This window comes from Erithacus rubecula, assembly GCF_903797595.1.
Source record: "Erithacus rubecula genome assembly, chromosome: 25".
Lineage (NCBI taxonomy): Eukaryota > Metazoa > Chordata > Aves > Passeriformes > Muscicapidae > Erithacus > Erithacus rubecula.
In genome coordinates, this window is record NC_136677.1 from 3467361 (window position 1) to 3485014 (window position 17654).

The 17654-nt window shown below is 43.6% G+C and overlaps 1 protein-coding gene across 1 annotated transcript in view; it reads right to left on the minus strand.

The window, feature by feature from the left end:
• Positions 1–16441: 16441 nt before the first annotated feature.
• LOC306812208 (uncharacterized protein) overlaps positions 16442–17654 on the minus strand; it is a 48095-nt gene continuing 46882 nt past the window's right edge. The window contains exons 70-71 of the mRNA XM_079326553.1: positions 17149–17277; positions 16442–16786 (exon numbers count right to left, since the gene is read on the minus strand). Of these exons, the coding sequence (XP_079182679.1) occupies positions 16743–16786; positions 17149–17277 (173 nt within the window). The 3' untranslated portion in view covers positions 16442–16742. The remainder of the gene's footprint in view (positions 16787–17148; positions 17278–17654) is intronic.

Genomic DNA, 17654 nt, shown 5'->3' on the forward strand with positions numbered 1-17654 from the left:
AAACATTTTTTTTTCCAAAAAACTGTTCTCTATCTTATTTTTTTTTTTTTTTTAAAGACTGAGAGGAACTGAGTGGAATGGGGTCACAAAGGAAAGAAATGAAACCCTGCTTTTTTTACCCCCATGAACAGACCAAACACTTGACCCATTCTGATAAATGTGTCATGAAAATCAAGCCACAACCAGCAGATTTGAACACTTTGAGCTCCCAAATTCAGTGCTCACAATCTCCAGGGCAAAATAGACATTATTAGGTACAGGTAAATTCTTGTCAAAATCAGGCCTTTAATATGGTCACTTCAGCAAGAACCAGTAGGTCCCACTTCTCGTTTAGACAAAGGATTTCCCAATTTTAAAGCAAAAAAACCCAAATATTTTGCTTTAAAATACAAATTTAGACAAGCTTTACAAAAGAAATGGGGCAGAAGGAGAACTTCTGTGGTAGCAAAGAGAAATTATCAAGAGGGAAACCAGGGGAAGAGGGAGGGGAGGAAAGGAATGTTTTCCAATCTAAAGCTTTCCCAGAAATCCACACCCATCCCTGCTCGGTGACACTTTGCATTTCATGACCTTCCTTCCCTAAAACCCCTCACCCTAATGCCTGGCTGGGTGTTGCATACAGATAGAGGAATTATAAAATAAATCTATGCTCTGCTGAATTACCAACTTGTAAGTTCCCATAAGAAGAATGAGAAGTTAGCAGAATAAATTATTCTTGTAGAGATAAGCAGTCTGTAAAAAATAAAAAAAACCCCAATAAATCTGTCCCATGGGAAACGGGGAACAAAATATGTGAATTATCCAAGGATAGGATGCCATTTACTATTTGAATTGAGCAGCAAGTCAGTTATGACCCAACTGGAGGTCTTGAAATCTGTATAAAAATGGGCCGTGCCATCCCAAATTTGCTTTTTCTGCAGGAGGAAACTGAGTCCCGTCTGCAGATCGCCGGGCATTAATTACTGGGAAGAATCAATTACCCGGCTATCAGCCAGGCACGAGGAAGAGGAGTTGGCAAGAAAAGGAGGAGGCAGAAAATGAAGCTGTAAACAGCGGGCGGGCCCGAATTTGAGATAAATGCAATTCTCTTATCGCTGGTGATGCAATCCCGGAGCGGGGCTGAAATGACTCACCCACAGCTCGGCACCCGCCAGCACTGATTTATCACTGATTTATTTTATCTCCTGTTTAAATGACAGGAGAGATAAAGGAGCTGTAACACAACCTGCGGCTCCGGCAGGGGCAGGAAGAGGAGAGGAAAAGAGGAAATTCAGCACAATTTGCAGCACAGAATCAGGAGAGAACGCGGCTGCTTTTGGTTTATTGCTAAAACAAAACATATTTTCTTGAAACAGTTCACGGGAAACATGCCTGGAGAGGTTTTGTGGAATACCCCTGGAGAGGTTGTGTGGATTATCCAACATTAAAAGCACAGTGGCTGCTCTCAGAATCATCTCTAGAGTCAAAATCTGTGTTTTTTTTCCCTGCTGGCTGAAGACCAAATCTACAAAGAATTCTTACAAAAAGGACTTTCTGGTGTTGTGTTCCATCTCCTGGCAGTTATCACTTTGTGAACACATCCCTGGGAAGGACAGGAGGGGTTTGGCTCCTGGCTCTCCCTTTGTCACCTGGATAAAACCTCAGCACTGCTGGCTGCAGCTACAACCAGCAGATTTTGCTGCCAAAACTGAAAAAACCAACCAAACAGCAACAACAAAAAAAACCCAAAAAACAACAACAACAAAAAAAAAAACACCCAAAAATCTAACCACAAAAAAAAAAACAAAACAAAACAACAACAAAAAAAACCCCAAACCAAATCCCAAACCCCAAAATCAACAACAACAAAAACAAAAAAAAACCCCAAAACCCCAAAAAAAAAACCAACCCACCCCAACATATTCAGGAGATTCTGTCCTCAGGATATCCCAACACAGCAGGAAAAAAGCAAAAAGGCACAGGAAAGGGATTTCCCAGGATTTCAAGGCCAAGGGACAGCCTTGCAGCTGTAGCACTGGAAATAATCTGGCTTCATGGTTGTATTTCTAGGAATATTGTTTTCAGTGCCACAAACCATTCATTCCCTGGGAAATGCAGCATCAGAGGGAACAGAGTCAAATAAAGAAACAAAGCAATGCAAGATGGAAAAAAAACCTCAGCAGCAGAAGAGGGATAAAAAAAGGAAATTTTGAGAGGAGAACTTAAAAGATGGATGTGATCCATCAATTTAAACACCAACATATGTTCCTGAGAGGAGAGCAAAAGAATTCTGTCTCCTGTCATGGCAATTGGGAGCTGCCAAATGGGAATCTCCAGGCCCCCTCTGTGCAAGGGTGATGGGGAGGAACTGCAGCCTCACATTTCCCATTTCTGTAACCATTCTTGGGGGAAAAGCTGCTTATAAGGCCAGTAACAGAAAAAAAAATTTAAAAATAGCAATAAAAGGCAGCTGATTACCTGGAGCAAACACCTCACACTCAGCAAATGCTCCTGAAATAGTTTGTACCTGTAGGGTCAGTTTTGTTTTTAACAAGGATTGACAACAGATGCTCCTTTGTGTTTCCAATGTTTCTGTGTCTCAGCTCTCTTCAAAGGCTGAGAGAGATCTGGATTCACCCTGAGATCTGTGTGCACCCAAGGGCTCTGAGTGCACCCTGAGAGCTCTAAAACTTGGCTGCCTGTGACTCAACCACACCAACATCTCCCTGAGATGACAAAATGTTCTTTGCCATCTGTTTTACCCCATCCATGCCTGAGCAGAAAGCTCAGATCAGAGGTTTGCAAAGAAATCAGAATATTGACATCATTTTCAACAAGGGCAGAGCCCGTGCACGCCTAGAGACAGATTGGCTGTTTCTAAATCTCAGAGATTTCCCAGAGTTACAAGAGGAAACTGGGCAGAAAGGAACTTTCCAGAGTTACAAGAGGAAACTGGACAAAAAGGAACTTTTCAGTTACAAGAGGAAATCAGGCCACAGGAATGAACCTTGCACTTGCCCTTGGGGTTTTATTGGGAATTTCTGGCCAGTTCAGGACAGTCATTGGGAACAGCAGCAGGAGCTCCCTGCCCACTCTGACCCCAGATTAGGGCAGCAGGTTTTGGGATCTGAGGCAAGGGAATGTGGAACCAAACCCAATTTTAACCCCATGAACTCAGGAGCACTGCAATGTTCAGGTTGATCATGGGGAGATGATAAAATAACTCCAACACAGGTAACAAGTCTCCCCCAGTCTCAGAAGGAGTTTTTAAGTAGCAGCATCACAAATCAATTCTCAAACTCAGTGCTGCATCATTTATTCCCTTTAATCTGCTTTGCCTCCCATTTGGGAGCAGGTTAAAGATGCTCATCGTGGCATCTTCTCATCCTGGTGGCTCCCAGATCAGAAATCTTAGAGAGGTTTAGTTAAATTCCAAATCTGGGCAGAATAAACACATTATAATCCAAAATATAAATAACTGAGCTGGCAAGCTCCTTATATGATAGCTGGGAAGGAAGAGAATTTGTTTTCCAGGTCAGGTTTATGTTTGGTTTTTTCATTCAACCTCACATAGAACATTCAATATTAGATGGGTTTTTTACTACTAGGTACATCATTATCATTATTATTATTATTATTGTGGTCATAATTTGAAGAGTGGGAAAATATGTATGAATCATGTCTGAATGAAGCATGAGAAATAATTATGTGATTAATAATAATATAAAATGCATTCCTCCACTCATCTCTCACTTGTAAATTCCTCAGATCAGCTCTGCAGCCTCAGCAGGAGCAGACATTGCTCTCAGCCAGGTAAAAGCAATAATTTATTATTAAATGTGCAGAAGAGTGCAGCACATTTTGAGCCCTTCAAGCAGGGTGGTTTGTTTTGTTTTTTTTTTTTCCTGCTACAACTGCACTCCAAACAAACCAAGAGTTAATTCCCTACCTCATAAACTGAGGAATCTCTGCTGAGCACAAAACCCTTTCTTGCTCCAGCCTCAGCCAGACTGGGCAGGTCTGATGTCCCTGCTGATTGCCCTGAGCTTCACAGCTTTCCTCCACCTCCTTTTGCTGAACAACATTTTCCTGGCACAGTTTCCTCCAGTCTGAACCAGCTCTCACCCTCTCCCCCCCCTCCCAGCTCCAAAAAATCCCAGCACTTTCCCCTTTCACCTCGGTGTCACTGACAATTCCTGCAGGCAGCTGAGGAGCCAGGAGAGAAGGGACAGCTGGCTTAGGGCAAAGGGAGAATTTGAGGCCAAAACTTTGTGCAATGCAGCTGTAAAATTCTGTGTAGAGAGGTGAATTGTGCTCTATCTGCTCTCTCTTGACCCTCAAAAATCTATTCACAATAAGACTTCATGCTGCTGTCAGTGGGATTTTAGGTCCTCCTTCCAAAACCAGGTTTGGAATGACTCAGATTTGTTGAGCTGTGTGTCCAGGAGTGAGTCAAGATCCAACAAAACAATTCCTGCCCTCTATCAGAGCTGTGGCAGGGCTGAATTCCCGTGTGTGGCAGGGCTGGATTCCCCTGGGATCAAACCCAAAGGGATTTTGGCAGCAGAATGTGCTGTCTCAGTGTGGTGTGCAGAATTTTCAGTGGCATCTGCAGAGCTCATTCCCTCCCCTGAAATCAGCCTTCCTGTGGGACACTGAAAATGACTGAAAACCAGGATTGCATTTTTAACCACGGAATATGATCCAAGGGATGAAAAACAGAGAATTTGTGATGTTGAGATTTCAGTGAACACAGGAACACAGCCAGGGTTTGTGTTTTATAGAGTGTCTTCATGAACTTGTAGGGAAGAATTCCCCTTTTTAAATAAAAACTGAAGCCAAATTACACATTGAAAACTCTTCTTTTTTTTTCTGCTGCACCACCTGCAGTGCAAGAAATCTCTTTTGCAGACACCAGGGCACTCCTGACCCCTGCTTGTCTCTGCCAGGGGAGGAAGGAAAACACAGAAATTCACATTTCATGCAAACATTTGCAGACAGCTGTTCTCACTGCGGTGACAACAGCCACTGGAAATAGAGCTGGTCACAGGGATGCTAAAAAGTCACACCCAGCTCACACCTGGATTTATTCCTGCAATTCTGGAGGTCACTGGGATGGCCACTCCCTTCCCTGAGGGTCTGTGGTCCAGCAAAGTAAAATCACACCAGCACGTGGGCAAAATGTGAGGAGAGAGACAGCATTCCATGGGAAAAATGGGATTATTTTGCCACTCTTGGGCCTCCACACCTGTGGGAGTCTCTGTATCAGGGTGGATGGTCCTCAGGGACAAACTCAGGTGCTCTGTATAAGCTGGTGAGGGTGTGGGTATAGAGTCCTGCTAAGGGCTGCCAGCCACAGCCCAGAGCAGGATTGGGAGAGAATGGGGGTGAGAGAAAGAAGTGAGAGAATAAGAGGGTGAGGGGGTAAGAGAGGGGTGGTAGCAGTAAGAGAGTGATTATCCCATTTACAATACAATAAATCTCCTTCTATGTTGAATATTCTAATTTCCAATAACCAATCCAATACAAGATACAAACCCTATAGCATTTACATACAGCCTATAGGAATCATTAAATGGCATAATGTGTTATACTTTAAACCCTAAAAACTATTCTTTGGACCCTAGCAGGGTCTTCTCTGTTCTTTGGACCTGCTCTCCAGCAGGAGACATTGTTCTCTCAAGAGGGGATTACTTTCAGCTGGCCATCCTATTGTCTTCTAGTTATTCAGTAACTGAGGTAACTCAAAGATGGATTTCATTTCAATCTCACTTATGGTTTCTACATTCTCAGAATCTAAGCAATCATATTTGTAAGGTTTTGCTGGTTCATCCTTCCCAATACACACACCTTGTCAGGAATTCCTTTAGCATCACATCCTGCTTCACAGAGACTGAGCTGTTCCAGCCCCATCCTCTGGCAGCTCCCCCCAAATTCCCCTGATTCCTTTCTCCAAGGGAAAACCTCTCCTCTTCAGGCATGCCCTGTTTCACCTGCTCACACAGGTCATGTTCATGAACTTTTCCCAAAACATTATTTTGCAATGAGTGAAAAACTGGTCCAGACCCACCAGCAGGAGGGACCTCCCCAGGAGCAGGTATTTTCTGGCAGCTCTGCACACCCCATAATCACCCAGCCCATCACATTCCAGCAGCAGTGAGTTTGCATTTGTAATAACTCTCAATTCCTTGCTCAGCTCATGGCTGAGCTGCTTTCAGCTCCACAACATAACAATCTTCTTTCAGCTTGAACAGGAATTTCAATCTGAAGGTGCAAAATATGAATGAAACCCAAACAAACAGAGGAAATTCCAGATATTTACCCCCAGCAGATCCCTGGATTAACCCCAATCCCCACAGCAGCACAGGTAACTTCTGGAACCTCAGAGATGTTATCTTCAAAGCTCATTTAATGCTCCCATTTCTAAAATGCTATTTAGGAAACAGAGCTCAGCTGGAATTAACTTCAGCTGGTTTGGTGCTGCTAAAAAACCCTTGGGATGTTTTCCTGGTGATTTCAAGGAGAGTGCCCACACAAAATGTTGAACTTAAGGACAAATATGATTCTTTTTCTAGAAGACCCATACAAAAATCCAGTCTAGAACTGTGTCTTTTATTTAACAACCTACTCTAAAACACCACTGTGGTTTTTAACTAACACCCCTTTAATTGGAAAAAGAATTGCAGCAGGTGATGACTTTTTTTTTGGCAAAAATCTGGAAGGATGATTTCTTCTGTTTCTTGAAAATTCCAAGCAAAAAAAAAATAAATCTAAAATGAACTAGAAAAATAATTGTGGTTTTTTTTTATTTTTTTTTTTTAATTGAGACAACAGAAAGATCTTGAAAAATAGCCAAATATCTATGAGAGGGATTTAGGAGCACAACTGCTGAAGGTTTGGGCCCAGTTTGGGTGGCCTGTCCTGCCCATCCCAGCCAGGACTTCCATCCTCACTCTGACAGGCTCCTGTTCCTTGTTTCCCTCAATAAACACTTTTTGGAACAGATATATTTCAGTATTTATCCTCCTAAACCCTCCAGCTTAACAGGAAGTTTTATAAAAGATACAAAAACCTTCCCAGGACACCAGAACCCTTCCCAAAGAGCAGCAAAAGCTGCAGAGATGGGCAGTGAGCAAATTCAGATTCTGATTCTGAATAATAATAATAATAATAGTAATAATGTGTCCCTTCAAAAACCTCACTGATAGATCAATATGCCAAACTCATTCCAGGCTCAGGGGAAAAAAAACCAAAAAAATTTTATCAGTCACCTGCTGCCAGCGGGCAACAAATACCCTAATCTTAAATCTTGACAATAAAAATATTGGAAGTTGTTGCATTATTTATTTTTCCAGGCTCTGATTTCTTCAGCCATTCCAACCCTGCATATTCTCCATGCTTCTCCAGCCACCACTCTTGTAAAACTGGAAAAAAAAAGGACAACTTTTGAGGCTGTGCAAGTGAGAAAGGATAGGAAAAACCACATTGTTCTGTGCAATTCTTGTTCTAAAGCAGAAATTCCCACCCTGGGCACCCTGAAGCCCTGTGAGGCTGCTCCCCTCCCCCACAGCAGGATTTCTGATGGATCATTGAAATTATCCAGGAGTAAATTCAAAATCTCAATGATTTTCTGAGAGGTCTGTAAATCAGAGTGAGCACTCCAACAGCAACAGTGAAGTGTGAATCCTAAATAAAGCATGAAATGCATTTAGCTGTGCTCTGCCTGCAGGGAGGGCTGGCAGCAGAGCTGTTTCTGAGGCACTAAGAGCAAGAAAAACACACAGAATGCTATTTTTGAAAATGCCTGAAGCACTGGATCCCTCCATCCTTCACTTATTTTTTTACAGAAGAGGCTGCTCAGTGAGAATTTCAGTGTGTGAGAAGAAATGTGGGCACAGCACTGCCCAGGGTAAAGCCAAAGCAGGGGCACCAGAACACAGACATCCCATCAGAACCTTGCAGAAAGCAAACTGGACACAGCAAAAGCATTTGCAGATTCCCCTGCTCACAAGGAGCACCAGAATCAGGTCACTGCTTTAACCAAAAACCACAAAATTCACAGTGCAGGGTATCCTGACAGGTTATTCCAGTCTAAAACTGTCAATTCCTAAATTTCAGCCATTCAGGAGCTTCCTTTGGATGTAGTTTGATCATTTTCACTGTCCCTAGTGTCCCAAGGCTCTCCAGTAAAACCATCTTTTCCCCCTTGCAGTGTTTTACTTTTCCCCCACAAATAAAATGGAATGAGTGACTTAAGGGCAAAGTACACTTTAAATGTAATTTCCTATGGGATTGTAACAGGAGATAACTGAAGTCCAGACAGGGATTTTATAGCAGGAAAAATTATCTCTGTGTGTGCCTGGTACACAAAGGAGGTGCCTGTGAGCTGAAAGGGCTAAACCAGATTTTTTAATGATTTCTGGGAGTTCCAGTGCTGTCCCACAGAGCTCACTGGCTGTGCTGGCAGGACACTGATGCCTCAGAGATCCATCTGCCTTTCATGTGAGCTGAGCTTTCCAGCAGGAATCCCTGCCAGCTTTGCTGTCACCTGGCTCCACTCACCTAAAAAACCAGCTGGGACCTGTGCCAGCAGCCCAAACAACCCAGTTCCAGATGCTCCCAAAGCACAGCCATGGACAGCTTTAGCTGCAGGGCCAGAGAGAGCAGCTACCAGGAGCTGCTTCCCTCCTCCCACTGCAGGTCCTGCAGGGAGCCTGATGCCTTGGGATTTTAGATTTTATATTTTTCATCTCTTTGTAACCCTGCAGTTCCTCAGTGTGTAACTCTAAACTCCATATCAAACGGGAGCTGCTGCTCTCCCATTTTGGGCAGACACAACAATTCCTCTCCAGGCCTGGCAATCAAGGACACCTCACTGCCTCAGGCCTGAGAGATGGAAACAAAAGTGAGTTGGGGGAGCAAACTTGGGGTAAATGACTTCATTACCTGAAGCTGTAATTGGAAGATTAACCCTCAATATTCAAATGGACCAAACTTATCAAAGTGTGAAACCTGTGACCCATTATCCATTGTGGGTGCAGCTTTATCTGCCCTAAATGTACCTGAAGTTGAATAAATAGAACTGATTTTTATTCTTTTGATTTTGTCTGGCCTCTGTTTTTAGATAGGCAAAAAGGCATCACAATTTTCACCAGTTCCAGATGGGCAGTTTGGCAGCAGAACCAGAGAAAGCAGCAGCCTAGAGCATCTTCCCTCTGCCCAGCTGCAGGGGGAGGTCAGAAGTGAAATAATTTTTAATTATTATTGCATTTCAGGGGTCCAGCTCAGTCATTCTGGGAGAGCAGGGGAGATCTCTGTGCTTTAAACCTTCACCCAGCTGGGAGCAGCACAGCCCTGGCCAGAACCAGTCCCTTCATGGTGGCTGAAAGGAATTTTACCCTGAATTCCCAAGGGTCCAAACCAGCTTTTCCAGGTTAGGTTTGAATTTCCCCATGTTTCTGTCAGGTCTGAGCTGCTTTGGAGCAGAGTTCATTCCCTCCTGAGCACACAGAACGTTCCCAAGACCAATCTCCCAGTCCCCAGCTGCAACTGGGATTTCTGGACAGTTTTTTACCCAGCAAGGTTGAAGAATAACTCAGAGGGGAAGGAGCTGCTGGGTCCAGCTCATTGCTGAGATTAAACCCCTCCACAAGGTGAATTTCTCCTTGAGTGCAGGATCTCCCCAACCCAGTCTCGAATTTCCTCCCAGTGCAGAAGATCAGTGTGTGAGGAAGTAAAAAAATAAAAAGTTGCACAAAAGAATAAAACCCAAGAGGGGTGGTTACCTGCCCAAATACTTTATTTTTTCTGAGCTTGGCTAAGGGGTGTGAAGCTGCAGTTTGCTAAGAGATGGTGGAGAAGCCAAGGTAAGCAAAGGATTTAGAGCACTACAAAGTCTTCCTCGTTCTTAGTTACTGCTGACCTACAAAAAACAGGAAAATGCACTGCAGGAAAGCTCCTTAGGGTGGTAAATCATTCATGGGGGACATCTGCTGATGGACTTATTCTCGATCCAATAACATTTACATCTTAAATTTAAATTATTTCTCCAGGAAAGAGTTCAAGCACTGTCCCTGAACATGCAACCCTCCTTAGACCACGGGAGAAAAAGTTAAATCTGGCTCCTCTGACAGGGCCCAAAAAACTCCCACAGGTCCTAAACTTATTTATAGCAAAATGTATCAAAATTTCATGCAGGTGGAGTAAATCCAGCTTCCCAGCAGCAGTGAAAAAGAAAGAGCAATGTCTATTTTAGCTCCAATATCCAATTTCTATTCCTTTTCTGTGTGATCCCTCCCTGGGCATATAACCCTAACCCAAACTTAATACTAACACAAATTTAAACGAAAACCTAACCCTAAACCTAACCTAATCCTAACCCAAAATGAATCCATGTTTATTTTAGGTCCAGTTTCCAAATTCTGCCCCTTTTGTCTGTGATACCTCCCTGGGCATCTAACCCTGACCCAAACCTAACCCTAACCCAAACCTAAACCTAATCCAAGCCTAACCAAAACCTAAACTAACTTAACCAATCTTAAACAAAATGTACTCCTAACCAAAACCTAACCCTAATCTAAACATAATCCTAACCCAAATCTAACCCTGACCAAAACCCCAAGAGAAAGCTATTTCTTTTTTTTAGCTTGAATTTCCAAATTCTGCCCTTTTCCCCTGGGATTCCTCTCCAGACATTTAACCCTAACCCAAACCTAACCCTAACTCAAACCTAACCCTAACCCTAACCAAATCCTAACCCAAATTTAACCCTAACTCAAACTTAACCCTCACCCTAACTCAAACTTAACCCTAACCCAAACCTAAGCCTAACCAAAACCTAACCCTAAGAGAGAACCATGTCCTTTTTAGCTTTAATTTCCAAATTCTGCTCTTTTTCCCTGTGATATCTCCATGGGAATCTAATCCTTACCCAAACCTACCCTGATCCAAATCTAACCCTGACCCAAACCTACCCCTAACAAATACCTGACCCTAACCCTGACCCAAACCTTACCCTAAGAGAGAGCCATGTCATTTTTCAGCTCCAATTCCCAATTTTTCCCTGGATCTCTCCCTTGGCATCTTTGCTGAGCACGTTCTCCTCAGGTTTTCAAGGCTGTGTCCACTCACCCTTCCTGCCCTTCCCCTCCCACCTGCAGCCTGCAGAGTTTGGTGCTCCAGGTTTTGGGAAAACACTCCAAAGGGTCTGGCCTGAGCTCGTGGGAGCCTTTGACCCACACCCCACACCTCAACTCCTTGTTGACCACGGCCCCATTATCAGCTGGCACCTCCCTGGCAAAGGTCAGCCCAGCACCTGGGGCTCTGCAGGGCAGTTCAGGAGGAGCTGGGCACGTGGAGAGCCTTATCTGGGTTTGTCCTGCCAAGAAATGGCTTTATTGGCAGCTTTTCTGCCTGTCTGGCTGCCACAGGTGTGGGCTGGGGAGGATGGAAGGAAGGGCTGTTTGCTCTGTGCTCTGGAGGAGGAGTGATGGGAAGCAGAAGATTCTTGCAGCAGTGCAAATTTTTTTTTATATATTTTATTTTTTTTTTAGGTATTTTTGGGCTTTGATTTGTCAGAACTTGCACTGGCTGACAGATGGGTGAGGGGGAGATTGGGAGTCGAGGCCTGTTGCTTGTGGTGGATAAAAGTGGAATTTCCAGGCCTCTCTTATTCAGAGTCTGATGCTTTCAAAAAGCACAAGGCAGCAAGGAAAACCAAGTTTCTTCTTCCTTAATTTGTGTTTCTTCCAGTCCTTCTAATGACTGGACTGGGAATCTAAATTTTTTTTTCAGACAAGACTTTGTCCTGCTCAATTTCTTCTCCTTTTCCAAAATATGGATACCACTATCCCAGGGCATAAATAGCTAAAAGTTTCCAAGATTATCACATAATTTTCTCATAAGCACAGGGAATTCTCACTCCATGACCACCAGCATATGAATCTTACTGGGAAATCCCAACAGCCCTTTGCTTCTTTGGGTACCACAGTGAAAAAATACATTTTGGATATGTTTTTTGTTCAATTCAAAAGATTTACAGCAACAAAAGAGCCACCAAAAAAAAAAAAAAACCCACAAAAGAACAAACCAAGTGCTACAACTTTGAAGTTGCTTGTGAGTATTTCTGAGATCAATGAACTCCTGAGTGTTGCAGAGAGACAATCTCTGCCCTTGAGAATTAGGTTTTACAACCTGGTTTATTTTGTGAGAAGCCTTGAGGAAGAAAGTTTTTGCACCTTTACACACAGTTTTACACCCGTTTCTAATTGTGGATATTCAAGTGCCCTGCACAGCAAATCAGTGGGACTGATGAATCAACAGCTCTGAGTGCTGGGCCAGGGTCCATCCTGTGAAGATAGGAGCTATCTCAGGGCTGTAAAGTGAATTAAAGAAGCTGATGGAGTAAGAGATAAAAGCACTATGAACCTGTTAATTGAACAGTGCCAGAAATAGAACAGCTGTGTTAAAGATGAGTCACTTGGGGCTGCAGCTCGTCCTTATGCCAGGATCTCATTATTCCCCAGACACCTGTGAGCACCACATGGATTTCCCTGGGATAGTGCTGCCTCCAGGCTTCTCTCCTGTTTTTCTGAGGGCAGCATCTCAGCATTATCAGTGTTTCTCACCTTCTTTGGAAGTTTTATTCTTGCTGCCCCATTGTGATTGAATCTTTTTACCTGCAGAGCACTCACAGATGTGCTGGGCAAGAAAATGTGAGCACTGATTTCATTCAGCTCAAGAGCTCACCTGCTGTGGATGGAGTTTCCAAAAGCAAGTTGGTTTTTTTTGCTGTGTTTTCTGGTTTTCCCTCTGGTCAGTGACACTCTGGAATCCTCTGACTTCCCCAGTTTAGCTGCAGGGAGAAGAGCAAAAGTAGATGAAAGAGAAAATCCAATCTAATTCTTGTGTTTCCATGGTTCACACCACAGCTCCAGGACTCCACACACAACGGGAAGCAACTTTAGAAAGAAATTTTATCTTCAGTTTTTTAATTCTGGAAATAAAGATTTCTCCTTTTGGCTATAAATTAAAAACATTTTTATTTCAGGCTTTTATTTCTCCCTCAGGAGTACAACTAAAAAAATGTTGTTTCCTCTCATGCTTGAGAACTAAGTTGTGAAAATATTTTTTTCAGGCTCATACCCAGGGATTTTGGAGTGACAACACTCTGATTTTTCAGCAGCAGTGTAAAAACAGCTTCTTGGGAACCTTCTTGTCCTGTGAGGGATAAAAGCATGATGTTAAAACCAGAAACTTCCAAAACAACTTTTCCTGGAGTTAGAAGTGGGACTATCAGGATATTTCTGCCCTGTGGGGAGGCAGTCTTGACTCCCACCAGAGCATTTCCAATCCCAGCCTTGATTTCAGAGCCCAGGTCCTGAGTGGAGCTAAGGATGTTCAGACTGGGAATCCAGGACACAAATCCTCCTCAGTAACTTTCCTCCTTCCCTTGTGTGTGGGCATTTCTTGATTTACAAAGGCAATAAATATGTTTTCAGGGCAGGTATTGGCACATTGACCTAGTGTGACATTGAGGAGGATACAGAGCTCCCTCTGTCAGGAGCTGCCACCCAAAGAGCTCCTGGTGCTGGAGCAAATCCTTTACCTGGCCATGTTCATCTGCCACCTTCATCTCTCCTGTAAAACCCACAAATCCAGCTCAGGGGGTTCCAAAGTGATAGAACGAGATGTGTCTCAGCCATACAGAGTGACCAAAAGCCTCCAAACTCACACAGCTCGTTGCTCACCTCAAAAAATCCTCACTGGAAATTTTCTTCAGATGGATGCTTCCATTAGGTATTTTTATTGCACTTTTTCTTCTCACAGCATTTAAACTCTCAACCTGGAATACCCAGGAGTAGTCTTTCAGTGCCACAAACAGCAGCAGGAGCACTGTGTGGCAGAGGTGATGCTCTGGCAGCTGCAGCCTGAAGGATGGAACCAGCAGCCCAGAGCTCCCTCTCCAGCAGCCCAGCCCTGCCTCTCTTCTCACAGCTCTCAGGAGAGGCTGAACTTGGCAGTGGGTATTGAAAAGGGGCTTTTGATTCCCTGTAAGAGGCACAACTCAAAGAAACCCAAGGAAAACCCTTGACCCTTTTCCAAATTAACAGACTGTGTTAGGTTGATGTGGCCAGAAATGTGTATTTATCACCATCTGTTGCAGCCAGGTGGGGCAGTGACCCTGATCTCCTGGCACATATTATCTGTTAATGGGCCAGCTTTAAACCAGCTGGGGCAATCATCTTTATCTTTCCCATGACCCACCCTTCATCCAGGAGGTATCACCTGTTAATGGGCCATTGTTTAAAACTGGGTGTGGCAGTGATCTTTATCTCCTGGCACACATTAGCTGCTAATGGGCCATCTTTAAACCAGCTGGGGCAATCATCTTTATCTTTCCCACAGCCCATCCTCCCTCCAGGAGATATCTCCTGTTCATGGCCAGTGAGTCCCAGTGCATGACTGATAAAATTCCATCATCCCACTGGGAGATGCTCCAGCCAGGGGAGGAGCCAGGCCTTTCCTACCCAGATAAAAACTGAGATTTTGGACACCAAGGCACCTTCTTTCAACTGGATTCCAGAGGAAAGCCAGACCTTTCCACATCATCCCTGGAGCTTCAGAGGAAACTGCACCTTCTCCAGGAGCACTGCTCCAGCTGAACCACATCTGCCACTGCAGGAGGATGCAGCCACCATGGAATGGGACTGCTGCCACCACCCTGACTGACTGACGGGTGTCAGCTTGGATTCTGACTCTGGCAGTGTTTTGGGATTGTTCTTTGTAATACTGTATTTCTATTTTAATTTTCCTCGTAAAGAACTGTTCTTCCTAATTCCCATATCTTTACCTGAGAGCCCCTTAATTTCAAAATTATAATAATTTGGAAGGAGGAGATTTCCATTCTCCATTTCTGTTATCAGCAGTCCTAGGGAACCCTTCTGGTAACTTCACTGCTGCTCCAGACTGAGCTGGGCTTTCAGGAGGTTCCACAGCACCCTAGAAAAAAAGCTGTCAGCAGCAAATATTCACCAGTGTGATAAACCCAGTGCTTGCACCTCTCCTCCTTTTATTAGATTTTTGCAAGGAACTGTTGAGAGAAACTCTGTGAAACTCTGGTCATTGTGTTGATATCCTTTGGGTTTGTGGGGGGAAAAAAGACCCAAATATTTTGAAGCTCTGATTCTTTTTTTTTTTACTTACAACTGGAGTTAAGAGAACAAGAATGGCAAAAAAAAAACCTTAGAGCAAAATTCCACACACATATCTTTGGTTCATTTTAAAACAAACCAATTTACTCATTGAAATATTGCTACAATAAAAATTTGACATGTTTTTTTTTACAGCTGTCTTCCACCCTGCCTTTTACAAATAGGATCTGGAGCCACAGGTCACAGAGATAACTTTGTCACCTGTTGGGACCCAGGTTTCCCTTGGGTATCAGAGAGATTCTTACCTCAGTGAAGGACTGTTATGAACATACCTGATGAAAACATGAAAAAACAAAGCAAGGTTGGTTTTTTTTCACTGCCACATTCCCAAAAGTGACCTGCAGGGGTTTTGCAGTGTTTACCTGCCTGTTCCCATTCCTAAAATATCCCTTTGAACTGCCAGGAAGCCCCAAAATTCTCCCAGGGTGAAACTGCACAGGAAGTTGAACAAACCTTTTGTTTTCTGGGAGCAAGATTGGAAAATGTGGAACCACCAACAGGAGTGGCAAAATCCTGGAGTTCCCCTGAATCCAGGACTGGAAGCAAATCTGCCCTGGCTCCTGAGCACTCAAATCTCACCCTGTGAACACCTTTGGGGTTATGCAAGGAGCAAACACAGGAACCAGCAAGGAGTGGGCTCAGCAAGCTCCTCACACATAAACAATTTGGTAAATATTGCTGTGAGAGGAGAACTGGCTTTGCTGCTGGCTGGATTTGTGAGGGTTTGTGCTGGCTCCAATCTGGTGTTCCTGCCCTTCACCTGGATTTCAGGGACGTGGAGAAGGGGATTCTGCTCCTGGGCCATGAACAATTCCCTCCTCACAGCTCTGCTTTCACAGGCAGGGCAAGAGAAGCAGAATGGTAGGAAGAATATTAAAGAATTAAAAATCAGGCTCACAGAGCACTGGACAGCAGCAGCTATCCCTGCAGGATTAATTTCAGTGTATCTTTGCTCAGAAAAATCACATTTGTAGAGATCTTTGAGGTCTCTGCCAGCAGAATTTACTGTGTTTGAAACATGCACAGGCCATGTAGGGGTGCTGGGCAAGGCTCAAAAGGATGGCTCTGAAATGCTTGGAAAACTCACAAATATCCTTCACATCAGAGATCAGAAAGGCAGAAAGAACACATTGGTAAATTGAGGTTCTTATACCAGCTGTGGTCTTCAGTTTATTGCTTTATTGACTTAACACCAAAAAACACACAGCAACACCAAGGACTTCAGCTTCTTCTCCAGCCTAGAAATTATTGATAATCCACAGCAAATGTGAAAATATTTCAAGGTTAAGCAAAAAGAATATGGATTCCTCATCACATATTTAACCAAATACATCCTTAATTAAATCTGTCTGTTCTGATACTTCAGGTAAATCTTCTCTGTGCCAGCACCTCCTCCCTCCACTGTCCAACTTTTTTGCCCAGGATAAGTTCAGCTCCTCCAGGAAATGAGTTTGTGGCTGTTTTACTGTGCAGAATATGAAACATTCCTCCTTCTGTCTCTTCAATTCTCTGAGAATGCAGCTCCTCTTTTTCATCCCAGGAATCCAGCAGTCAGAAGAGGGCTGAGCTCCCCAGGCTAGTTGGATGTTTGCTGCCTGAGAAAGAAATTCAGAATAAAAGCAGAGTAGAAATTCAGTGGACACCAAGAGCCACCACCACCACAGGCAAATCCAAGGGGAATAACCCAGGGCAGGACCTGCAGCACTGCCCAGGGGCTGCAGGATCCAGGTTCAGGTTTTGCAAACTCACTGCATCTGAATTTCAAACTAATGCAAATTATCCTCCCCTAATTACACCAAACCCGCTGTTATTAATTGCAAACACTGAGCATCACAGACTAAAAAATTCAGCAGCTGCTGGAGGAAAATATTCAGTTCAGAAGAAATCCTGCTTATTTTAACTCCTGCTTTATTTACTGCTCTAAACCAGCACACATGAAGAAAAACAGCTGAATTACCAAGGACTGAGGGTTGCTGCAGATTCACCAAAGCTTCCTTGATCTCACACAGGGTCTTGGCAAGGGGGGAAGCTGCCACCAGACCCTCCACCTCCAGCTCAGTCAGATAAACCAAGTGGGGATTTGAGCCTGGAACAAATAGGGGAATTTTTGAGCCTGAATGAAGAGCTGCAAAAGGAAATATTATCCTGGGCAGAGGGAATGCTGTGAGGATCATAGAATGATGGTGTAGAATCTTCCTGGCCTCTCCAAATTAGCATTTAATTATTACAATGACACTACACTCTTCCCTACAGGTGGTCACTTAATATAAAAGTGTGAAGGGTCTGTAGGGATGGAAATTCCTTGACCTCTCTCATACAGAGAAGGATTTAATGAAATGGAAACTCCTTGACTTCTCTCTACAGGGGGATAGAGGAGGCAGAAGTGGCTGCCCTGAGATGTCATTTCAGAAAAAAAAAAAAATATATATGAAAGTAAAAAATAGAATAAATGGGGAAAAGTAA